Genomic DNA, 26,535 nt, shown 5'->3' with positions numbered 1-26,535 from the left:
ACCACAGCAGTTGTAAAAGGAGTCACCAAAACCGAATAGTGTATGAGAGAAGGCTTCTAACTTGTCGTGATGTACTTTTCCAATGAAGCTAATGTGTATAGAGTGTTTGTGTTTCCATCAGTCTGTCTGTGCATCTCTCTCTCTCTCTCTCTCTCTTTCTCTTTCTCTACTTCTTCCTTCCTCTCTCTCATTCAGTGTCTCTGTGCCTGCCACGTCACGCCTGGTCTGCCACTAACTGGGTCTCTCCCTTTCTTTTTTTTTTCCTTTTCTCTCTTTAAATGCTTCCTCTCACACACTTCTCCCCTCATCACCCCCCTCCTACCTCGCTGCACCGGTGTCTAAGTGTAGCACTGTCCACTGCATGGAGTGTGCCACTGTCTGCAGGTTGTATGGTGGTCATATCTAAGGCTGCATGCAAACATTGATGGGGGGGATTACGGTTGTTTTTAAGACTGTTTTATGACCATCAGCAAGGGATGGGAGGGGTTTAAGTGTCAATAATTAACGTTGGAACACTCATTTATAGCTATGACTTTCCCTCTGATACAAGATAGGCCTTTAAGTGACGTGGCTAGAGTGAAGAGGATGCTTCCTGGATGTTAAATACCGTTTCGCCGGTTATGTTTTATGTAACGGAGTCTATTCGGAGTATATGCATGCATTTGTTGAAACGCCATATGTGCTGGGATGCAGCCATGCTCAATATGACTCATGAGAAAGGGCCCAGAGGAGAGCGGCTATAAACTGCAGCATGTACAGTCACACACTCGCACACTTGAAACACATGGTGCTGCATCTGGTTATCACTGGGAAAAATAGTCCAGCAACTAAATGGTCCACTTAGATATCAGTTCAGCAAATTAAGATTCTGGATCCAGAAGCAGGTTAAGACTACTTAAAAATAACCTCAAGTTTTTCTCTGTGGCAGGCGAAAATGTAATGTATCGGTACTTTTCATTTTTAAGAGGACATACGTTTCTATTTCTTCCTGAACAGAAATGCAAAGTTTCCATTTTAAAATATTAATAGCACTTATCGTACACTGCAAGAGTTTATTGCTAAAATGATTGGAGTTCCACGGATTGGTTATGGGTTATTGATTTAAAACATTTGGTCAGGTAGGACTGTAGGAAGTGAGTGTTATTTACTGTTGCATTTCAGGCCTAAACATTAATAATATTTAATGTGAAAGGCCAATTAGAGGCAGTTTCCCCTCTGTCTAACCTTGAGAGTGCATCAATGGAAAGTGACCCACTCCAGCCACGTCACTTGTCACTTTTGACTGCACAGCTGCCTCTGAGCCGCTGCGCATCGACTACACTCACACTTACGTGTCAAACGAGCCTAACCGATCTTTCCCTCCCTAATTCCTCCTGCAACAGATGATGGTCAATAGGACTACTGAGGTATACACACGCTCCTTTAATTCTCCACAGATTCACCACATAGTCCCATCCTTTTTTGTCGTTTCTCTTTCCTTTCTCTGCACTACCTTTTTATTTCGTTCACTTCCACAGCACCGCATACCGTAGACAAACAACATTTTGGTTCATTTCACATTTTTCTCACCGTTTCGGTTGGTTTGGTACTGTATAATAAGGCCACCATGCACGGCTGACAGGAATGGCCAAGCTGCTGCCACGTGTCCTGCGCTCAGGCACTGCACAGTCTGCTTACTTATAACTTTTTGGGTTTTGTTATACACACTCACTCTGTATGCATTTTCATTATTTTATTTTTTATTTTTTTTCAAATTTCTGTTAATTGTTTTCACTGGTTCAAGACAGCATCTTTTGTTTTTTCTCATCTGTGACCTTCAATACATTTAGAAATATCTCTAAACAGCATCATGATTGAGATGTATAGTTTATTGATTTATTTTAAATGATTGCATTTTCCTCCTGTACGGTTTTGATTTGGTGAATATTGTGCTAATGCATTTTTTTGGTAAAGCTATGACTGTAACACTGTCTACTAGTTTTGTCTATTTATGTCTTGTTGCATGATTTCTAGAGATGCACTATGAACTACTTAAAGTAGTCTAAAGTATTGCTTACATGCTGATCGATGACTGATAACTTTGCAATTTACTGCTGCTTAAGTACGGAAGTCAAGCACTGCCAAAATAAAAATGAATTTTTTTTTTATCAAAGTGGAATTTTATTTTCCATCTGTGTGCCTATGATTGACGTGGAATTTAAATCAATGTAAGAGAGTGCATAAATACTGCCAAAATTAAAACTTAAATATTTTTTATGCACTCTAAAGCAAAACATTTACATGATTAATGAAACTGAAAGTAAAATTGACTCTTGCTTTCATTTTCAGACAGGCAGAAACCAATATGATGTTGATAATGCAAACTGGACCTTGATGTTCTACAGTCTGAATAGAAACCAGAGAAAATGAAACAAAGTTGTGTTTATTACTTTTTAGCCAAATGAAGGTGGACAGAGTTTATGAAAGAAGTCAGGGAGAATACTTTTATTATTAGCACAACCATAACCTTAATCAAATTTTGAGGTATCGGCAAAAGTCAGCTTGAATTTGAACAACAAATCAAATTCAATTATAAATGTTTACTTCCACATTTAGATTGCATAATGTATGCTGACACTGAATAATCATTTTGCAAGTGTTTTACTATTTAGTGTACTGAATACTACTCATTCTGTGCAGTGCAATATTTATGCATTTAAGTTTTTTCTGCTATATTTAATTAGCACACAAATGGAAAATTGAAATTGATTACCAATTTTTATATTGGCAGCCCTGGTCTTCCGCACTGAGCAGCTTCCAGATTAAGTATTCCAAATGCATGCTTCTCTTTAGAATATCCTCAAGTTACTGGTTTACAACTAATAGTCTTTTCTTACCACAAACAACGCTAAACAATAATGGCATGGGAAGCTTGTGAAGCTTTAAAATATGACCTTTTTCGCCAACGATTTGGCACTGAAGAGCATGCTGCATCCACGCTACCTTAATTTGCACCATTCTAAGCTTTTGACTGTGTAAAGTTTTGAAACCATCACGTTAGTCACTGTATTCTTCACACTTTTGTAAACAACTTTTTCACATTAAATCGGACCAACACTTACAGAATGGCAAGGTAAGGCAAGAATTTCACAACTACTCCAACCTGCTCTGCAATCTCTAACTTTTTCTCATATATTCTCATTGCTAACTCTAATAACTCTATGACGTACAGTTAACATAGTGCACTTTGGTGTTAATGGGAAACTTTCTCTCTGTTTTGTGCAACTCTATGATTTTGCTATAATTTGGTGTTGCCTTTTTGGTAGATGATATACAGTAGTTTGTCCATCTTCATGTCAATCTTGACAATGATCTGTGTGTACTGTACGTCTGTTCGTTTGCTTTTGTTTTTATCTTTTCCTATTGGAGCCACCTGTTTTACTTTTTGATTTATAACTTGCATGGAAGTGATGTCTTTGTTTCGGGGTTTATATGTGGGGTGCTATACATTCTGACTTGCATATTTTTTAAAAAAACAAAACAACGATGTAAAGGATTTTTTTTTTTAAAGTGACATTTCATTGCCTTTGTTTTCAGTTTACTTTCTGTTCACCGTTGATGCTTGATGCGACTGCTGCATGCTGGGAAGACTAAAGGTCAAAACGCAAGGGTCAAAGCTGATGGACTTGGAGACAAATCTAATGTCTGACCTTTCTCTTTGTCTCTACGTGTTTGTCTCCTTCCCGTCTGTCTTCCAGAGTGGATTCACCCCCCTGCATATCGCTGCCCACTATGGGAACGTCAATGTGGCCACACTCCTGCTGAACAGAGGGGCGGCAGTTGACTTCACAGCAAGGGTAGGGCACCTTTCTAATAGGCTCTATTATGTGGGTGTAATGAATGCATCGTAGTTACAAATTCTGGCATTCATCAGCGCTCAGTAGACGGCAGTGTTAGAAAACACTTACTACTAACTTTAACTAGTGGTTTTGGTTGGCTAAAAATCATAGTAGCCCTTGTAGCATCTGTTGATTGCATTAATTTGGCCTGTGGTCCACCTTAAGCATCGTCGTTTTGAGACAGTCATGGATCTTTTTTGAAGTACAGATAATCTGACATCAGGCATCCAGTTCTTGAATCTTGGATTCTCTGTTAGACTCTGGCTTTTAACCCCTCTATAGCTTGGATTTCAACCTGGGGAGGGCTTGGGTAGACTGTCTGAAGGGGCTCCAGTGTGCTTGATGTTTTTCTACAGTTCTTGGGGCATGCTTTGATTGGCATGCACCAGTCTGTGTCTTGTCTTTAGCTTCAGTCTGCCTAGACAATGAGCTTGAACCTGAGCTAACTCAAACCCGAACTTCCTAACCTTGATTTGGTTGTGTATACTCAATCGTAACTTGGTTGCCATATGCACAACTTGCATGAAAAACTGTAGAAATTTTAGAAAGCGTTTCTTCAGTGGAAGGAATCTACGTTTTTTGCAGAATATTTTGGTCATAGGGTCGCTTAAACAACACAAAGAAAAAGATGAACAAGAATAAAAACATTAGCAAACTTTGACAAACTGTATACTGGAAAACACAAATACAGAAATCCATATTCTGGAGCACAAGGCAAGTTAAATGCTAACCCCAAGTTTACAGCCAATACACTAAGTATCAATCATAGGTTACAATCAGAGTGTTACAACTAAAATTGCCTTATAGGTTATTACCAAGCTATTACCAAGTTATATTCAGCCACCATAACAAGCTTGTTAATGTACTTCTAAATACCACAGTCATCAAATCTGAAGTCCTCAGTCCGTTTACTCCCCACTGCCCTCCTGTCATCTGTTCCCTTGAGCATTGTCACTGTGTGTGGCCTCTAAGATATACAAGCACTCACTCGCACAAAGAAAGCCCTCTTCAAGTGGGGCCTCATCTTTTCATGGATCAAGACACAACTGAGTGAGAGCGTTTTTAACCGAAGCTTTGAAAAGCCCAGACTTGGGCTGTAGACCGAGTGTCTGACCAAACACCAGCCCCTCCCCATCACAACTCAGCTGTCCAAAATGACGACTTTCATTTCTGGTTAACCTTTTTCAGATGTAAATTTTGTCCTTTTACTTTCAACAAAACCAATTCAGATGTGCTATTTTTGACCCTCGTAGCAATGTGGATAAAAATAGCTCCTTGAACACTCACACATGGAAATATATTCTGAAGCATTTCTCCTGTGTGTTGCTGACTAACAAGGAGGCAGATTGTTTTTATTTATTTTTTAAATTTAGTGTCCTTAAAGTTTCTGGGAGAATGTATTTGTAGTTCAGACCTTATTGATCTGAACTTGTTTTTATTTATTAATAAAGTTGAACACGTACAAGTCAATCGGTACACTATAAAAGCATTTTTGTTTCCGATGTATGCCAACTTAATTGTCAGCAATAAATTGAAAAGCACTACATAAATGTATATATTATGTGAATTTTTAATTGTTAAATAGAATATTTAAAGTGTTAAGGCTTAATTAATTCTCCTATTAGTTTTGCTATTTCTTATTACCTCAGAAAATATGGTCTATATGTTTTTTTTTTATGGATTTCATTTTAATATGTGCATCATTTTTATTACTGATGCCCAAATAAAATCTGTGTTTTGTCCTGTCTGCAGAATGGGATCACTCCCCTCCACGTGGCCTCTAAGCGTGGCAACACTAACATGGTTCGCCTGTTGCTGGACCGTGGCTCTCAGATCGACGCTAAAACAAGGGTGAGTATCACAGCAAAACAAAACTAACATAAAACTGCCTGATTCTAGAGGCCAGTCACCTTTAACCACAACATCATATGCACCAGGAAACGATCCAGCTGTTACACCCACAGGAGCCTAAGTGGTCGGCGCATTATGATCATATCCATTAGCGACAACAGATGTGAGCTGATGTTGTTTTGCAGTACAGTCTGACCTCAGGAGGTCGGGATTAAAGGCACTATCACTGGATATCCTGACCTCTGCTCTGTTGTGGTGTTGTGCGCCAGCGAGCAAGACTGTCGTGTCATTAGCTGTGTCTGATTGTAACTGATACAAAAACATTCAGCCTGAGTTAGTCACTGGCTGCATATCAGCTGTCGAAGTCTTTTTCAGGTTAAGGCACTAGGGTCAGTTGACCTGACTTAAAAACAAATCGCCTGCTATAGACACTGACATCAATAAAACTAAAACACCATTGTTCTGTCTTTATGTATTGAATACTTTGTGTGTGTTCCATAGGATGGTCTGACTCCCCTTCACTGTGCGGCTCGGAGTGGACATGATACAGCTGTAGAGCTGCTGCTGGAGAGAGGAGCACCTTTGCTGGCCAGGACCAAGGTGTGCCACATGTTCATTTACCGATCACAGGATTCATATCTCATGCTGGAAACACATCAACTCTATAGTGTAACCCAACCCGCAAGATGTAGGGAATAAAAAAATGGTTGCTGGGAATTAGTTTTCTTGTTTGTTTTTTTTTCATCACTTTGGCCAACAAGTACATCTTGGACCCCTCACAAAATCCTGACTAACCTACTAGCATTGTATGCATTTTATGACAACTTCCAAATGTTCTGTGATGAATTAAAGCTTATATCTCTCTACTTTGTACAGCTGCAAACATGGTGACAGGAAAGACAGGCAGCAAGTTGCCATGGCTTTCTAGCCTTTTTTCAAGTACATCACACTCAGTATGACGCTAACCGTCTCAGATGCCTTTATTAGTTGAGGTTCTTGTTTCTGGAAGTTGGTTCCTGGCTCCTCTTTTATTGAATTTATGACTCTGTAATTATCTGTTGTGACACAGTGACCCTCTCATCAGACAAAAATATTGTGTTGTCTGAACCTGGCATTAGTCCAGTTTTTTCCAAGGGCAGACGAAAGTGTTCCAGTGTTGTTTGTCCAACACTGCATGATTTATTTCTGTAGAGGTATACCTATGCAGATTTGGTAGCAACCCAGATCCAACACTTAGCTGGTGAGGAGGAGTACTTTCTTTCTTTATTTCATAGAATCTAGTAGAACCAACAACAAAAAAAAGCTATTTTTGACCCCAACAAGCCTGTCCTTGTTGGGTTATCAGATTAGAACAATGTGGTTTCCTCATTACTCTACTGAGCACTTCAAACTCCTAATCTTAGATGTAGATCAGCAACCTGCCTCTTGAAGATTAAAGAAACAACATGTAAATTTTAGTGCTAAACTAGCCAAACTCAGCAGTATTAAGAGTGAAAACAAAACTTTAAAGCTGCATTAGTCAGATATTTTGGCCATTTGGTGGCAGACCTCCACAATGTGGTTACTATGGTAGAAAACAGTTGCTCATTTCTGCTTATAATGACAATACCTTTAATATTGAGGGTTGTTTCATGCAACCCGATGAATGTACATCAAATATGCAGACCTTACAGTATTACAAAGAGAAAATCCAACAATGCCCCATTGAGCAACAGTTACAACTAACAGTGGGTTGTTTGGTGCTTCAGAGGCAACTCACTGTGAGTTTCTTGGTCTGCTTTGCTGGAGACAGCTGCTATCTGATCCTGAAGACAAGGTTTGTGTTTGCAGCAGCACTGAGGCAAAACAGAAAAGTTTGAAGAGGCTTAATAATGCTCAGTAGAGCTGCAGATTCAGCCTTAGTTTTCTGTGCACTTATTAAAACAACACCTTTCCCATCACACCAAGTTAATTAAGCCACTTTTTGTGTGAAATATTGATTAGCGCTGCTTCAAGAAGCACATTTAAAATCATGGGGTGCGTCCAGTCATCATGCACACCCTGATGAAAGAAACCTAATATTATGTCGGCATAATTGTCCGCCTTATTTACTCTCTTTTACTTTCAGAACGGCCTGTCTCCTCTCCACATGGCCGCACAAGGCGATCATATCGAATGCGTCAAACATCTTCTCCAGCACAAGGCTCCTGTTGATGATGTCACGTTGGACTACCTGACAGCGTTGCATGTGGCAGCTCACTGTGGTCACTACAGAGTCACCAAGCTGCTGCTGGACAAAAGGGCCAACCCCAACGCCAGAGCACTGGTAGGTCCTAACGATTAGTGTGTAATGATCCATCTATGGATATTTACTGTTTTCCTGTTGACTACCACGAATGTTTGGCTGCGCTAAGTGTTGTTTGTGGTCACAGTTCATTGTATTTTTGTACCTTTTTCATCCACAGAACGGCTTCACTCCACTGCACATAGCCTGTAAGAAGAACCGAGTGAAGGTGATGGAGCTGCTGGTCAAATACGGAGCCTCTATCCAGGCTATCACAGAGGTGCGTTTCACACCTTAATGCTTTGTACCTGCTGCAACAACCAGAGAAGATTCAAGATAGTTGCAGTTATCTTTCTGCAGCTGCTAGCTTGGGCAAATCAAGTTTTGAACAATTCTAATCACAAAGGATGTAATTTAGGAAATTTAGGACGTTACATCTTACTCAGGGTTAAACTCAGTGGTTCTATATATGCCGTCCTTGTTTTGTGACATGAGAGTATCTCGTGCGTTAATGCTCCATCATGTTTTAAATCTATTTCACTGTGAATATATAACTGCTGCTTCACAAAATTGTGCTGGAAATCAAATCACAATATCATATTTTACCCAAATCATTCAGTCCTACTGTGAATTTGCTGCCTTTTGTTAACAGTTTATGTCGCTAAATTCAATTTTAATATCAACATATGTCCTAGTAGTATTTATATTATGTTCCTGTTTAAGAGACAGTGGACTGAAAAGTGGATAAATACTTTGTACGCTTGGATATGAAATGTCTGTTTTGGCAAAACACCTCAAATGTGCTCCTTAAGTCACATTATACCGACTTTTGTTTAACAGTGTCCTCGAGGTCGACAAGCTTAAGGGGATAAGTGTTAAAACATAATACAACTGTGGCACTAGTAAAAAGGAGCCATAAAGGGACCAAACTAACTCACTCTAGTGGACATTAAATAGTAATGTGGTCAAACCAGGCCTAGTAAGGTTGTCACAGCAAAATCAATGTGTTTTTTCTTCCTTAAAAGCTGGAGGTAAACCTCAATCGCAGCCCAGGACTGTCCAAATAGGTCCAAGAAGAGATCGCCTTAAAGTGAGGGCGAATGAGAAAACAATGACTCAGCTATTGACACAGTAGCTACTGTATTTATTAGCTTCAACCAACTGAGCCATGTCATGACAGTAATATTTTAAAGACAAGCGCTGGACTCTGTAAACTGTGATATAAATCTGAAGAGAGTCATGTAGCTCATTTTTACTGTCCAATAAAACATAAAGACATAACAGAGGTTCCGCTTGGAGTTGTTGTTGATGTCTAAATCTTGAGCTGATTTACTAAATGACTTATAGGGAACTCAATTACAAGGTTTCTTCCAGTCTGTTTTTTCTATTCTGAAGTAATGCAAGAAAGCAAATAAGTATGTAGTGTAAGCAAAATAGAAATGTACTTTGTTTATCTGATGAACACTGCAGAGCATATATCTCACATTTTATCCAATCATCTCTACTCCACTCCCTCTGGTGTCCAGTCTGGCCTGACTCCCATCCACGTAGCAGCCTTCATGGGTCACCTGAACATCGTCCTGCTCCTGCTGCAGAACGGAGCTTCGCCCGACGTCAGCAATATTGTGAGTGATGGGAAACGAGCCAATCAGAGAGAGAAAAGAAGAGAGAGTACTAAAACGTTCTTCTCAAGTTTAGCCAGAATTCGATTGACCGGTTCAGATCAGTCGGTTCAAACATGTGAATGTTGTTTTTAGAACTGTGTGTTGACTCTACTCACCTATATGATGCTGTTAATGTTGACAGCGTGGGGAAACAGCGTTACACATGGCAGCCAGAGCAGGGCAGGTGGAGGTGGTCAGATGTCTGCTGAGGAACGGAGCAATAGTGGATGCACGGGCACGGGTAAGACATGGACTTATTTTAGCATTTCCCCTGATAAGGAGTATTTTTTTACTCAACACTGTCTATTTTCCTCCCCTGTGCCCTGCTCAGGAGGACCAGACTCCTCTTCACATCGCATCCCGCCTGGGGAAAACGGAGATTGTGCAGCTGCTTCTGCAGCACATGGCTCATCCTGATGCCGCCACAACCAACGGCTACACCCCCCTCCACATCTCGGCCAGGGAGGGGCAGGTGGAGACCGCCTCAGTCCTGCTGGAGGCCGGAGCTTCACACTCACTGGCCACCAAGGTGGGTCATCGTCATCTTTAGATTTGACTGCTCCTTAAACAGTTTTCAAAGGTGGATACTTTGATGATCTATGTGATGATCTTTTACCACCACCCTCTCATATGCATGTGGACTATGGCATCTCAGTGTGGTTTTTTGAGGCCCCCTATGTTTAAATACTATTCATTGTTTGATGTAGTGAAACTCAGTTGTCACAGTAATAGTGCGACTTGGGCTGTCACAATATCACATTTCTTACTGCATGATTATAGTGGCCAAAAGAATTCATGATAGCAATATTATTTTGAATGAAATACAACTATTTTATAATGTCTCTGTTTTGAAAAATAAATTACATTCAAAATACAAGTGATGTAAGACAGAGAGAGTCTGTTAACCTAACTAATGTTAACTATTGTTAATTATTGTCATCATTTTGAAATTCAGTGGTTATTGTCATTACCATATAGAACAAACAACTTAAGTGATTCTGTCAAATGGGTACTCCAGGGATTTCTTGCTTACTGTCTATATATTTCTAGGAAACAACAAATACTCAGATACCTGACTCTTTAACCCCATTTACACTTAATATTAGCAGACAATCTGGATCTGAACTTCTCGAGATACAAGAACGCACTGATTAGAATGCAGTCAGCACAGCCAGACCGTGTTTACAGGTGATCAACTTGCATTGTAAATACAATCTGTGTAGTTTGACCGCATTCTGAAGAATCAGTCCCACAAGCTAAATGTTCATCAAAATCTATCTCTGCCTGCTAACTTTAAAAAAACTGACAAAAGCTACAGGTGGCTGCATAAGGTTCAGCTCGGCAATGACCAAAAAAAAAGACTTGTTGAGAGGAGATTGTAGAAGCAGGTGTAAATGCAGTGACAGAATTGTGGGCATCTGGAAAATGGATGTTTTAATACTAGGCTGGAATGAGGCCCTTTAAAATTTCTCATCAGATACATAAAGATACATTTTTACATTTTTTCACAAAAGCGTGTAATCTTCCAATATCAGCTTCTTTTATTTACTTACTGGATATACAACAGATGCGGCTTCCGTCATGACAATATGGTGATCTCTGCTGAAGCCTGAGATAAAGAGGTTACAGTAATACTGTATCTGCAGGTCTCTATCTGTTTGACCCAGTTCTGATGAATGATTGATGAGGCCGTAAAGCTGCTGCTTTCCTCTGAATTGTGCATGAAGCCAGAGCGCACTCAAGTGATTTGTCATCATCATCGCTGTTTACCGGCAGAGTCTGCGCCGTCAAAAACTTGACTTTTCACTCTGCACAGGACGGATTCAGCCTTTAATTTATTCATATAATAGGAAGGATGAGACACAGCATTTTGCGGTATTCACCAGGGGGATCAGTGCTTCTGTTAACTCGTGATGTGTCTCTGCCTGGCTTCTCTCAGGGGAGGAAGGGTGTGGCTGAGCAAATCAGGGAAAGTTGTCACGCTGTAACACAAGTGCAACAACATCCATCCAAGCATCCTTAAAACAGCCCTTTCTTTTGTTTTGTTCACAATGCAGCTATTTTCCGCGGCTCGGTCCAAGTAGAACCGCTCTCTTCTGTCGATCTCCACTCCAACCTTTTTCTCTTTTTGTTGTCCACCTATTACATCAGATATAATCCAGGTTTGACAAACAAAGGACGTCTCCTTTCATGGGCAGGGTTGGGTCATAAACACGCTGATCATGTGGTTTCCTCTAGACTTGTTAAATATTATAAAAAAAAGGTGAAGTGCCCCCTCTGCTGGCCTTAATGTGAAATGGGCGCTAGATGATTGGGTTTAAAGTTGCCTTGAATTACATCAGCAAGTCAGTCGGCTCAGTGTTTTCTTAAACGTACAAAGAAAATAACCAAACAGACAGTTGTGAAACCACAGGGAAATGTATCTGATGAGATTTTCGCTTGAACTATGAAGCACAACATCCATTAAATTGGGAGTGTTCTCTGCCCCACAAAGTCAAAGCACGGTAATAACACAGTTAATCAAACTTAAATTAAGACCAGAACCAGGCTTAAGATGGCTTACCACCTTATGAAAACTTTCAAAACCCAAACTGCACTCCAGGTATTTACCACTATGAGATAAATTCTGCAAAAACGTTTGTTATATTACACAAACAGGATAAAAGCCTAAAGGATACTGTAGAAAGAAAAGTAGCAGTCCTTATAAATATGGACAAAAGTAGCTAAAGGCTAACTCGCGTGTGGTTTTATTTGGTTAAAGTGCTTTTTGATGACATATTTTAATGTATTCAGTTCATGATTAGCTGCTTGGTTCGGATGACTTTGATTTCCTGTCCTACTTTAGATGCTTCACATTTAAGTGGACCTAATGAATGTTTTTTAGATTTTCTATAAGATCTGTATAAATTCTTACAGACCTGGTGCGGTGCATATTTACTTGTTAACATGTCCATATGATAATTTTTATATGCTAGAACTACATGAGCAAAATAAGCAGTCGAGACTATATAAACCTAAGGAACCAATCCTGTCAGCTTGCAGGGTTGGGTTTTATGTATCATTCTTCTTCTTCAGTTGCCATTGTGTAGCCTAGAGTAGTGTTTAAACAGGGTCGTAGGTGAGCTGGTGTGCTCGAGCCCCTCCAAGGCCTAAAACTCTTCACAGATGCAAATGTTTTTAAGGGCTGTCTTGCAGCGTGGTGTCCCTCGGTGGGAACGATCACTGTCAGTTATTGTCAGTTTTTCCATTATATAAACAAAGCATGTAGTTTATAAAATGAAAAGCAAATTTATTGTAGAACTGTCTAAATAGGTGTTTATTTTTTAGATGACTTTGCCAGGATGTCACAAGCTCTGTTGAAGGCCTTTATCACAGAAGGACAAGCACAGGTGTCACTAGTAACATTAATAGTGGCTGAATTCCATTTAGCTGCTTCAGTTTCAGGGCCCTGGTGTCTCGCGTGCTCGTCCCAGTTCACTGTCACACTGTCATAGGTTACTGTGACACCTAAATAGAACAGAGACAACATTAATGTCACTAGTAACACCTGTGCTTACCAAAGTCAAAATGGGCAACAAGGACAACTGGAAGGTGGCAACTGCAGATATCCAACTTTGTCTGGGACTTCTGCATCCGCTGCAGCACATAAACAACCTCCAGAGATTGTATAATGGAGAACACCATCACTTAATGTCGAAAATTAGAAATGTAGCCATACATGCATATTTATTGACTCCCAGAGCTCTTGTGCTAAAAATCTTTAATACAGTAAACACATATAAATGCTTTTTGTGTCAGAAATGAATCAAATTGGATTTATGAACTGGTGTAGCTTTAAAAAGATGCAGCTCATGGGGGAAAAAAACTGATGAAATCACTCATTGTTTGTGCCCTACACTGTTAAATTTGATTAAATATTCATGAATAAAGTGATCTGAGAACCACTGGTAGCGATAGAAATGAACGCCAATTAAATTTGCTGTCTTGAAACACTTTTCTTAGTCTCTGCTCTCCGGCTGGTTCTCTCCACAGAAAGGTTTCACTCCCCTGCATGTGGCCTCCAAGTACGGAAGCCTGGACGTGGCCAAACTCCTGCTGCAGCGTCGCGCTCCTCCTGATTCTGCTGGAAAGGTATTCATCCAAAATAGACGCATTCTACCTTTAAATCTATCCTTTTGTGTAGTGTTTATTTAACGTTGTGTATGATGCACAATATGTTTAAAAGGGGATTTATGTACATCCTTTTAATAGTTCTACTGCGTGTGATTGTAGAACGTCTGTAAATTTAAACGGTGTGTTGCTGGTTTTCTTTATTGAGGATAATTTGACTGCAGGAGCGCTGGTAAGCCTAGTTTGAATCAAATCAGCCATTCCTTCATTTGGATTAACAATGATTTATTCCAGAACATAAAAGTTAACAGACGCCTTTTTACATCAAGATAACCATTTTCCCCTTTGAATATGTTCTTTTTTTGCCTCATACAAAGGAACCCACCCAGTGATCCTTCCAGCCTTTGCTGTCTAATATGACTCTAATTCATCTCAACCTGCGATCTGACCCTTTGTAACACTTTTTCATTAACTGTGTGCGGTGTTACTGCCTGCGCTAAGTGCTGTTTAATCCACCTTCGCTCACCCTCCCTCCCTCACAGAACGGCCTCACCCCGCTGCATGTCGCGGCACATTACGATAACCAGAAGGTGGCGCTCCTGCTTTTGGACAAAGGAGCGTCGCCTCTTACCATGGCCAAGGTGAGAGTCCACAGGAACACAGCTGAGGATGAGCCTGGAGTGGAAGTAGTGGACAATGCATTCTACAGTCTGCAGCCTCACACTAATTCAACACACTGACATGATACACTGATGCAGTCCACTGAGAGTAATCATGGATCTGCATAAAAGCACAACCAATGTCGCACAGTTGTGTAACTTAGTTGGCTCACGGTGCTTTGAAAATTGTGTATAACTTGTCGGTAGATAGGAAATGACAAGCCAAAGTGTTTCAACCCTCTGAACCTCACATCCCTGCCAGTGAGTTTAGTGGCATGTTATCTTAAAAATATACTAAATTACAGCATTTATTGACATCTCTAAGAACAGCAAGAATTCTCAGATTTTCAATTTTCTGACTGAATCAATCACATGCGTCGTGCAGTTCCATCAGAATAATCAACCAAATCTAAGCTTTAAATCTTGATATTTCATCAAAAATCACCTTTTTCTAGATGTCTCTTTGAGGAATTTGAAAACATATACCATTTGCTTCAGATTCTGTAAAACAAACAACCAAAAAAAAACAACAAAAAATTCTGTACTCCACTAGTTGCGACCTAACAGTCATGTAACAAAAATCCAAAAGCCTTTCGGTTGAACTGCAAGCCGTGTTTATGCAGAGCAGAGAGAGGACAGATGACAAGAGTGATTGAAAGTAAAATAAAATGAGCAACGAAAAACACAGCATAGCTCAGAAGTGGTATCTAGAGAAGCGAGTTGTTGAAAGATATAGTTTGCATGGTGAAATATCCTTCTAGGGCTGATGTGCAGAGTAGTGTGAAAAACATAGTTTGCAGAGATTGCAAAATGAAAACAGTAAAATATCTGTAGTATGGAGAGCCACCATTTTTGTTTCCCAGCATACCTAGGAGCACTTTAAAAATGTTAAACCTTTTTTTTTTATTTTGACAAATTGATAATCAAAGAAATGTAACTTTAGTTATATTTTGTTTGTTTGTTTTATAGGATTTTTTGCATTACAACTGTATTATAAGACACAACAGACATTTTTGAGTCTTCTAGCCATAGTTGTGCTGTTTTAATATGGATGCAGGACTTTATGTTGCAGTAAAAAATAGCCTACAGTAACCAAAAATGTTGCAGGAGCAAAAAGAGAGTTCAGAGAGTTGTTGTTGTTGTTTTTTAATACGTAAAATGAACCCTTTTCACATTTTTGTCAGCGACTTTTTACTTTTTTTAATCGACACCTCAAAGAACAGGCCATAGATTTTCAATACTTTCATTTCTACTCAGGCTTCACAACTTCTTAAACACTTGACTATAGTAGCTTGGAGGCTGTAGAATATTTGTTGATGGAGCTGTAGATAAACCCCAGTTTTGTTGCTCCATTGAGTGTGTATGTGGCAATAAACTACAGTGTGTGTGTTCATGGTAACGACAGAACTTTAGTGTTGCAGTGATATGTTTTTATTAGCTTCTGGACAGAAATAGAGCTCTGTGGTGTGTTAATTGTTATTGTTGATACTAGTTTAGATCTACTCACTGGATTTGTTGACATGTAAAGTCTTTAATACTAATGTAAAGTCAACAACATGCAGTGTCGGGTGATGATCAGCAGTAACACCAGTGTCTGTGCCTCCTGATTTAGAATGGCTACACTCCTCTGCACATTGCGGCGAAGAAGAACCAAATGGAGATCGCCACAGTGTTGCTGCAGTATGGAGCAGAGACCAACATCTTGACCAAGCAGGGTGTCACTCCGCTCCATCTGGCCTCCCAGGAGGGTCACGCAGACATGGCTGCCCTGCTAATAAGCAAAGGAGCCCAGGTCAACGTTCCCACCAAGGTACTGTGGAAAACTTAAGAGAAACTTGCATTAACTGTACCACTAATATTACATAAAGGTGTGTTTCACCTGTTTGTCCTTGTTGCTCTTAATAACAGCTACCATTTGTCTAAATACTATTCAGTCACAGGAAATTCAGAATGTCAAGCTATCATATAAATCCAATTATCTTTAATCACCGTATCAGTCAAGTAATATAATCTAAACAAAACCTGCTGTTGATGACAAATCAGCCTCTTTACAATGTCTCATTAGCTACATTACTGTTCTGGGTGTGTTCCTCTTGCAGAGCGGCCTGACTGCTCTCCATCTGGCAGCTCAGGAGGACAAAGTGGCTGTCGCAGAGATCCTAGCCAGGAATGGTGCCAACCTCGACCAGCAGACCAAAGTATGAGCAATATTTTTTATTTTCTGCCATTGAGCTTCCTGCCTTCTCATTACATGATAATAATATGAAGATTCCCACCTCAGTCTGCTGATTGTATCACCATCACTGACAGAATTTCTACATATGTAGAATTGTGGTACTTTTTGTGGAATTAAAACTGACTTTCTGTTTCACAGTTGGGCTACACCCCGCTAATTGTAGCATGTCACTATGGCAATGCCAAGATGGTCAATTTCCTGCTTCAGAATGAAGCCAGTGTCAACGCCAAGACCAAGGTACGACAGCCAATCAAGCTACAGCAGCTCCATGCGCTATATGCTGCATTTTAACCTCATCAGTTTGGACCTTTCTAGATTAACTGCAGGCTTTCGTTTGTTTGAAGCAAAATGTGTGGCTGTTTTTTCCTAGGCTTGTGTGCAGTATCTTAATATTTGGAAAGTCTGACCCTTAAAGTCATATGATTAATCATTCTTTTCCCCTCCAGAACGGATACACTCCTCTTCACCAGGCAGCCCAGCAAGGAAACACACACATCATTAATGTACTGCTGCAATACGGTGCCAAACCCAACGCTATCACTGTGGTGCGTAAACACCCGTCCACTCAGACACGAGCACACACAGGCATGTAAGTGCACACGCCTGATCTTTTCTGTTTTTTTTGTTTGTCTTGTGCAGAATGGTAACACTGCACTGGGTATTGCTCGGAGGCTGGGCTACATCTCTGTGGTGGACACACTGAGGGTCGTCACTGAGGAGATCATCACCACCACCACGGTAGGTCACACACCCACAGCATCCACTGCACTTTGTGAGGGTTTAATATCATCTGACATTCAAGGTTGTGTTGTAGATAGCAGTGATGTCTTGGTGTATGAGTAAGAATCCCACGTAATAGTCTGATTCTTAAGTTAGAAACCTTAATGTATCAAAGCATCAGATGATATTAAGTGATAAATTGTTTCATTTTGTTGACAATACGTACAGATTCCATTGGAGCCCAGTGAGCATTTACTTTGTGCTTTGTAGATTAAAATGTTACGCAGCAATACCCAGGCTGGTACGACCAATAGCTTATGGTAGCTTATGTTAGCGAATGTTCGCAAGCTTCTATATTACTGAATATGTTTATGAACTAAATGACTCTGCTTTTCCTACAAAGATGAAGCAACAAGTAAATGCACAATAGCTCAGCATGAGACATTTATTTTTATTTTCATGTTCTATGCAATTTGGGCCAAAAAAAATATGCTTGAAACCAAAAAAAAAAAAAATCCAGTATCTTGCAAAGAAAATTATTCAGTAACCCAAATCCAAAATGCACCTAAATACTTGCCTTTTTCCAGATCCCATGTTACTCATATGCAACTAAAATGTGTCTTTTAGTTTAAAACACTGCAAAGATAGTTCATTTCACCATTACTGTAAACAGACTATTTCCGTTTGTGTGGTTTCAAATGCAGTTGAGTTGCTGCTGTCCATACCCAGTTCAAGAAGAAGACTCTCTCAGTATAATTGTCTATCTACTGTTGGTTAACACATAGTCTTAATGGGCTGTGTTTCAGTCACTGGTTTATACTTGTTCTGATGTCTGACAACACAATCAGAAACACATGAGAATACTGGGATTATTGGGAATTTGGCTGTATCAGATTACAGCTATGTGAGCACAGAGATAAGGAGAGAAGTAAGCTGGTCTAAACACCAGCTGAGTTCAGGTTTCACTGAAGCACAAAGAGCAACACATGGTCTTAAAATTTCCATCATCTGTAAAAGACCCTTAGCTTTATTGTCTCCACAAAGCTCTGGCCTGTGGGCACATGACCACAGCTAAAGTTAATGTTAGCCACATTAGCTGCACAAAGAACTAACACTAAGGATTTTCCTGTTGTTTATTAATCCATAATAAAAGTAATCCACTGGGTCTTCGGTTCCTCAGATGCTAGGAGTGCATAAAGACTTGTGTGTTCACTCTCAAACAACAGAATATTTGTCGTGCTTAGCTCATGGGTGAGACATTTAAAATTAAGGAAACACCACAGCGCATAGACAAACCAGGCGACTGCTCATTTTAAATGGCTCTTGGAAGCAGCCAGTCTTCAATGCTGCTGGATTATATATCTGCCATATGCATCTCTGGGGATTAATGGTTGACTGATTTTTCCATCTCCATATGAATACAAGCTGGAATCAACTCATATGTGGAGTTATTTCATGTATGCTATCTTTGTAAAGACACACAGAATCTTGTAACAATGAATTCCTTTGTTGTTTCTAGTATTTGTGTTAAAACTGTGGGTAAATAGAAACAATCCAACAGCACAACAAACTTAAAACTCCAAGATGAGCTCACAGTTGAATTTAACACCTCTCTAAAACAGTTTCAATCAAAACTGAATGCACTGTATTCAAGCATAATATCCAGGATTATGCACTGAACCGAGTGTCTTTTGTGCGAACTGTATTAACTGAGATCTTCTTCCTTTGTGTATCCAGACGGTGACAGAGAAACACAAACTGAATGTGCCGGAGACTATGACTGAAGTACTCGATGTCTCCGACGAAGAGGGTGAGTCATGTTGCATACCAGAGCCTGCCAACATCAACCTACATTCTAGCCCTCAATTAGAAAGAGCTTTCTCTATGGAACCACAGGCATGTGTCCAGCTGTGCTCTGGATCAGTTAGATTAATTAGATCAAGTCTTTGTCCCACAACAAAACCCATTTTTTTATTTATTTGTTCAGCCTAAATTAGCTTCTTGGTTTGTGCCTACAACCACTACACACTACTTACAACTAGCTGGTGAATATAGTGGAGCACCATTTTCCTTCTGTTGAGGCCAAACCAGAGCTTAGAGAAGAGTGAATATTAGACTTCATCAGGTAGACTCAACTACAGTGACAGCTTTATGAGGTTGAGATATGAAGAAGTTGTGAGTAACTGTGCTGTCCACCTACAGCCTGGAAAATCATTGATGCTGATGTTATGTCAGACGACTCCATGGATGAGGAAGGTACTCGGCACGGTGTTGCGTTTGAGGGTGTTGATTTTAGCAGGAGTTGGGGTGGTGTGTTATGCATGGTGAATGCCAACGTCTAGCTACAGCTGTTTGAATAGATGCTGCAGAGAAAATGCAGGTCTGTGGCACTTCAATGTTGGTGCCACATTTTTAAAATACAGTGAGGAAAGCAGCAAACTGACTGTCTGAAATGTAAAAACTATGGCTACAATCAACTGTGAATGTTAAAAAATGCATTGTGGTTTTAAAGAGAGAACTACTAAGCTTGGCTTGTTGCCTTTCATCTCCAGCTCTATACAAAGTGTTCGTATGAAAGTGGAATTATTGTTTTCATCTGCTTTCTGGAAGAAGGCAAACTTTAAAAAAAAAAGTTGAACTCTTCCCTTAGGACTTGCTTTAAAAGTGGAAAATGCTGCACTTGGTAGTGTTTTGAAAATGTTTATTCTCCAGGAGAAGAAGCAGAGTGAATCCCTACAAGACTTTACCCTCAGTGTTGGCACTTCAAAGCTTATTTCTAACCCCGTAAGAATATTCTCGATGAATTACTGGCTCCCTGGGATGCCGCTAAACTAATCCCCACGTCAGCTCAGGCTCGACTCTGTTAGCTCCATCAAGTGGGCGGTAATATTAGCACTACGCGGTTCGCTTGGTGTAATAGCCAGGAGATGTTATTTGTGTCGTTGATTTGGAATCTTTAGTGGATTTTTTTGTTTGTTTCTCATTTCAAATACACTGGCCCACTTTAGGCGTGTTTTCAGGAGGAGTCACATGTCTGAAATGCTTGGCTTTCTTGTGTCCATGTTCGACTAAACCTGAACATAACTTACCGAATGTTGTTTTTTTAATTTTCCTACACTCTTCCCTCTCTAGGTAGCCAGTATACTATTGGCACCAGAACGTCTCTGTCTAACTACAGTATGTTGCTCACTTGTTCTGCTGGCCTAGCATACTGCTTTTCGCCAGACCTGGGCCAAAGTCAAACACAGCCCCAGCATTCGCCACAGTAACCTGCAGCTTCACTCTCAGGCTCATGTTGCTATGCAACTGTTACACTGCTCTGGAAATTATGTGTGTACAGAGGAACGATGAGCAGTAAGTGTGACATTATATTGAAAGGACTTAAAATTTGTAGGAGTATTCACAATTTGAATCAGTAGTATGAAAGCCCAAATCCAAGATTTGCAACGGAAAACAAAAACAAAAAGTTAACCATGAATTTTTTTTTTTTTTCCATTAGATTATTTTTCCTTATATTCACCTTGCTTTATAATTGTTTGGTCAGAAACTACAGGTAGTTGTAATCATAATAATAAATAGAAAAGCACTCGGAGAGGTCAGACCTCCACCAAGTAGCTCATTTCCACCATATTGTGATTTCCACCCAATGTTAAAGCTCTGCATTCATTTTATTTACACTATTAGATTCATGGAGAATCAAAACATACCTTTAGCCATCATCTGTTCATTGTGCCATTACCAGTATTTCCTGAAAATTTCCTGAAAATCTGTTTTTGACTTTTCGAGTTATCTTGCTAACAAACAAACAAACAGACAGACAAACAGATAAACGCCGGCTAAAACATCACCTCCTTGGTGGAAGTAAAAAATAAGGAAACTTATCTGGTCAGACCAGCAACCTCTTGTCAACAAGATAAAACTACAAAAATCTTCTGTGGAGGAAACATTGAAGAAGTTCCTTACGAAGATATCGGCAAGATGGACCCTCTTCCAAGGCTTGCTATTGACTTGAAATAACAATAAAACAAGTTAAAGTTACACTGAAATATTAAACAATGGATTTCAAAATAATGACAAAATTTTGTTAACTGTCATTTTACAGATTTCCCTTTTTCTTATATTACAGATAACAACCAGTAAAATCAAACATTAGAGTAATAACCTATGTGCAGACTAATAAAAACACAAACAAGCTGTAGATAGTGTCCAGATCAAAATTTTTCTTTTTCTTTTTTTTCTCTCTCTCTTTTTTTAAACAAGATTTGAGTGTAAATTTCCACACAGTCACTTTAATAAGTCAGTAGTGCAGCTCTGTTATACATGTGTTATTCAGCAGGAGATCATTACGTTGTCGGAGAAACAGTCACGATCCACTTTACACATTGTGAGCAGCTAACTTTCCTCTACAACTCCTTTGCACGTCCCTCCTGTTTTGTTTTTTTCAAATCATTGTTCCACTTGGCAGTAACGTCTTCAGACATCAGCCAACATGACAGCAAATGTTGTCCAAGAAACAGCGACAAGAAACACTACGTGTACCTGCTATAACTATTCCTCCTTCTCATTTAGCAAACCTAAACTGCTCCCATCAATCATCCAGTGACAGTCTGAACACACACACACAAAAAAACAGAGAAATGAGAAAAACTTGGAGCTGGATTTGCAGTAAACCAGATCCACTGAGATCACTGCTGTACTGAGACCAGAACATTCTGAAGCTCAACATGGAGACAATGGATGGAAGATGAGAGGGAACACCATTTAAATACAAACAAAAGATTCTGCCACTTCAACTTTGTAAAAAGAAAAATGTAATAAATGAAACTAGAAAAGCACTGGGAGAGCACAGACCTCCGCCAAGCAGCTCGTTTCCACCATATTGTGATTTCCAGCCAGTGTTAAAGTCCTGCATTCATTTTATCTACACTATTAGATTCATGGATAATCAAAACATAGCTTTAGCATTTGAATTAACATTGATATCATTAATAACAAGCTGACAGAGGGATGAACGGTCGTTCTCAAATATTTTGTACACTTATTTCTGCACTTTCTTACTGGTTTTTAAGATGTTATCAACATTATATATACATATATTATCAACATTTCCTTAAAATTTCAGGAAAATCCGTTCAGAACTTTTCGAGTTATTTTGCTAACAAACAAACAAACAGATAAACGCCAGCAAACTTAACCTCCTTGGTGGAGGTAATTACAATAATAAAATTGTCATGCTATTTATAGTTTGTTATAAGCTGGTATAGGTACCAATTCTAAGTATTAAAAAAAAAAAAAAAAAGTAACATTTAAGTATATGTTGACACTGTCTTATTATTACATGAAAATTCTGCAAGAACATTTAAAAACATTTGTTTTTCTCTTGCCTGTTTTTTGTTGGATATGGGCTTCCATACAAGAGTTTTCCAAAACAGACTCATACTACAGTATCCTATGATACTACTGCCATTTCCAGCTTTAATAAATAAAGAACTGAAAGTATATTTAAGAAAGTACTCGCTTCCTATTATGTTTTGGACATGTTTTTTTTGTTTGCAAACCAAATTCCCCACTGATTTGTCATATTTATCGTTAGTTACTAGTTCTAATCAGTTTATTTGCTGTAAAATACATTGTTTTTCTTTGAAGGTGAAAAACTCAATGTAATAAACTGCTTTTCTGTCAAGAATTCACCGAAGTCAGATTACAACAGAAATAGCACCCTGAAATGTGTAAAATGGCCATACTCACTGCTTCAGCAATCATAATTTAGCAACATTTAAGATTACGTTTTCATCACAAATTCATCTCACCCATTCATGTGACCCAGTCATACATCAACATCTAAGTTTTTGTGTTCATTTCTCGTTCTCGCTTTTTTTTAAACACAAATGAGTCTGAGAGTTGAAGTCTTAATGCATTGTGCAATTTCCATAATTACTATAAATATAGTGATGGAGAACATTTTGGCCCAGGTTAACGTGCAGCCGACAGTGACCCCTGCTGTGCAGTAGTGGAACAGCAGCAGAGCTTTATCACTAAGGTGCAGATAACACAGGCTTGAGAGAATGCTTCCTTAACATGCATCTGTTTGGTGACAAAGAAATCAAATGTGGTTAACTGTTGCTGTACACAGGCTACAATCCAAATATAGTAGGTTATAGTAATCCTGTATGATCATCTCAGGAGTGAGAGGCTAAATGGTAAGTATACTAACGTCATAATGCAGCTGCTAAATCTGGACAGCTGACTCAGCAGACAAGTGGAACACACATAAAAGACAGTATGCTATAAATAGATGATACTGTTTTGAATGAGTTGACAGAATATTCTTAACTCAAGGTCCACATTCCCTTTTTGGCAGGTTGTCATCATACTGCTGAATTTCCTCATCATACTCAGTCACTATCCTAGAAGGCAACTGGACTTCTCTTTTGGTTCTAGAAGACATTTCACTGCTCTTTGTCAGTTCTGACTGTCTTATGTGGAGCCAAAGCTGTTTATTATCACTCCCAAATGACACGGCCTATTAATGACCCAAGACTCACATGCCTCAAGGTGTGAAGGGCTGGGAAACTGCCAAGTCGGGGATGACTAAGGGTGTTAATGGCAGTTAAACTTCCTAGGGAGATCTCAAGACTGCGTTGTTAGTACTTGATAAGTGGTGTTGAAGACCCTCTCCACTTTATAACATAGATGGCCTCCTTAATTCTCAAACTCTGTCTTCATCAAGAATGTGAATATTGCTCTCCTCCAAGCAATGTCCCATTTACTTTAGATACAGGTCGACTGCTAAGTCATGTCCAGAGGAGCTGGTTCTCCTGTGTCATACAATGTCCTTGTGGGGAGGTTGTTTAGTCCCTCCTATATATAGGTCTGTGCACTCCTTGCTGCATTGAACTGCATATAGAACGTTGCTCAGCTAATGTTTGGGTGTTTTATCCTTAAGGTGAACCAGTTTTTGTCTCAGAGCGCTTCCAGGTCTGAAGTGTATCAAAATGTTGTGTTTGAAAACATCCATATGAGTTAAGGGATGGCAGTGTTCTACCTTTAAAGTCAGTGAGAACTGAAGGAGCTTCTGGGATAAGAGGTGAAACAGCTTCAAGAACCAAAAAAAGAGAAGTTTGTTTGCTGGATTTCCAAAACCTGGATGACTGAGAATCTATACAGACAACTAAGTCTCTAAGAAAATGTTTGTTTCACTAAGAAGATTTCATTTGTGAAGATGCAGCCTAAAGCTCCAGAAAAAAATGAATGTATGTATATTTCAAATCAAAATTAGTCAAAGTGCTATTTCCAAATTAAGACTGATAGGGGGTTTGATTTTTGAACTTGAAAACACTATCAAACTTGAAGTAACACTTCTAGAGAAGTTTGCCCAGTTGTCTCAGACTTGCAGATGTGTCTGTTTTGGGGTTCTTTAATCTTTAATCCCCTCCATGGCAGCTTAATGTTTAAAATGAAGGTTCATTCTGAGTTCCTTCTCTCATCTTGAAAACTGTCAAAGCTCCACCACAACCACTAAAAGGCTCTTGTGTTGAGACTGTTGTGTTGACCTTATCGAAAGGTTTTAAGAAAACATTCATGCTTTGCTTTCAGCTGGTTTACACAGAAGGCAGAAATAAACCTAAGAACCATATTAAGTATTTTCCATGCTAACATACTAGCACCAGAGCTATAGTTCCATCGTCCATAGTTCAAAAACCTGGAATGCTCCCTTAATGAGTTTTATTTCCATCCACGATTTCATTTCAACCCCTCTCTCTGCTCTCCCAAGGCGACGACACGATGACAGGCGATGGAGGAGAGTATTTGAGGGCCGAGGACCTCAGGGAGCTGGGCGATGACTCCCTGCCAGGACAGTATCTGGATGGAATGAACTACCTCCGCTTCAGCCTGGAGGGGGGACGCACCGACAGGTACATCACACCCTGTCACATGTTCAGCATACCGCAGCCACTATATTGAGCAATTAGAACAGTCTGATGGTGTTAAACTAAGGAATAGTGAGCAAAACTTTGTCTGGGTAAATAAAAAAAAGAATAATTTGGTGAATGGCCTAACCCAGAGTACGTCCATCTGCTCCACGCACTAACAAATGTCTTCTGCTCCATGGAGCAAACAATTGTTCCATATGCTCAATATACACTTTTAGAACACAGAGCACTTTCTTCTTTTCTAAAATAATATGCAACCCAGTTGTGTTTCTGTGTTGACCTGCTTCCTTTTTGACCCTTTTCCTGTCTAATCACTGACGTTTACTGTGGATGGTTGTTCTCACGTTGTCATGAATCGGTGTATGCACTTATTGATAAAACCTTTCCTCTTCACAACTAACTGCCTGTATTTGTATATGTGTGTGTGTGTGTCTGTGTGTCTTGCAACCTCTCTTCTTCATACTTCATCGTTGGTCTCCCTTGTCATGAATCCATAGTCGAATTCAAAGGTATGTGCTGACTCTGACCAGACATCTGGGCTTCTAAGTCTTCAGCACAACAGTTTAATTATCTCCTATTATATTCAGCATTTTCAATACGTAGAGTACTGAACTGTACAATATCCTTAAAATATCTATTATCTAAGTTTTGCTGTTGTTAGCATTACCGATGGTGTGGCATTAGGAACAGAAGCTTTCCGTCACTTATTCCAGGATTTTAATATAGATTGAAAGACATTTTGGAGGAATTGTCACAAGATTAGTGTGGACATTCCTCTTCCCTGCATCATTAAGTGCAAAAATCTAAATCATCCGGAATCTCTTTTCTGGCAGCTGTACCAATTTTTTTGATTTCTTTCACTTCCAATATGATCCGAGTCATGTAATACTTAGTATGTGCCAATATCTGATACCTTCATCCTAAATAATAGACATTTTAAGTACTCTAGATAAGCTTTAGATTTTGCCACAACATGGCGCCTCCTTCCTGTTTAAATAACAGAGAGCATAGTGGGAGTTTAGCTCGTAAAGGAGCACTGTGACAGAGACTGATATCATGCTTACTGATCTCAGGCCTGTGAACTTGTGTTAAATTAAGTTGGGGTAATCTAGAACCATGTTCTTACATCTCTGTGAAACATCCAGTAGTTGGTTGATTGGCTTTTTACATTTTTTCCACAAAGATGCAAACAAAAAAATTGGGTGTAGTTACAATTCTGT

General features: G+C 39.4%; 1 protein-coding gene across 1 annotated transcript in view; it reads left to right on the top strand.

The window, feature by feature from the left end:
- LOC103361685 (ankyrin-2-like) overlaps positions 1 to 26,535 on the top strand; it is a 239,456-nt gene that overhangs the window by 170,861 nt on the left and 42,060 nt on the right. Inside the window, exons 7-23 of the mRNA XM_008287832.1 lie at positions 3,738 to 3,836; positions 5,631 to 5,729; positions 6,231 to 6,329; positions 7,837 to 8,034; positions 8,174 to 8,272; positions 9,519 to 9,617; positions 9,799 to 9,897; positions 9,988 to 10,185; positions 13,689 to 13,787; positions 14,309 to 14,407; positions 16,038 to 16,235; positions 16,525 to 16,623; positions 16,800 to 16,898; positions 17,108 to 17,206; positions 17,301 to 17,399; positions 19,119 to 19,191; positions 25,156 to 25,297. Coding sequence (XP_008286054.1) covers positions 3,738 to 3,836; positions 5,631 to 5,729; positions 6,231 to 6,329; positions 7,837 to 8,034; positions 8,174 to 8,272; positions 9,519 to 9,617; positions 9,799 to 9,897; positions 9,988 to 10,185; positions 13,689 to 13,787; positions 14,309 to 14,407; positions 16,038 to 16,235; positions 16,525 to 16,623; positions 16,800 to 16,898; positions 17,108 to 17,206; positions 17,301 to 17,399; positions 19,119 to 19,191; positions 25,156 to 25,297 — 1,997 coding nt within the window. The remainder of the gene's footprint in view (positions 1 to 3,737; positions 3,837 to 5,630; positions 5,730 to 6,230; positions 6,330 to 7,836; positions 8,035 to 8,173; positions 8,273 to 9,518; positions 9,618 to 9,798; positions 9,898 to 9,987; positions 10,186 to 13,688; positions 13,788 to 14,308; positions 14,408 to 16,037; positions 16,236 to 16,524; positions 16,624 to 16,799; positions 16,899 to 17,107; positions 17,207 to 17,300; positions 17,400 to 19,118; positions 19,192 to 25,155; positions 25,298 to 26,535) is intronic.

This window comes from Stegastes partitus, unplaced genomic scaffold (genome assembly GCF_000690725.1).
Source record: "Stegastes partitus isolate 25-593 unplaced genomic scaffold, Stegastes_partitus-1.0.2 Scaffold524, whole genome shotgun sequence".
Classification (NCBI taxonomy): domain Eukaryota; kingdom Metazoa; phylum Chordata; class Actinopteri; family Pomacentridae; genus Stegastes; species Stegastes partitus.
Note: the sequence above shows the minus strand (reverse complement) of the source record. Positions and strands in the feature narration are given on the sequence as shown.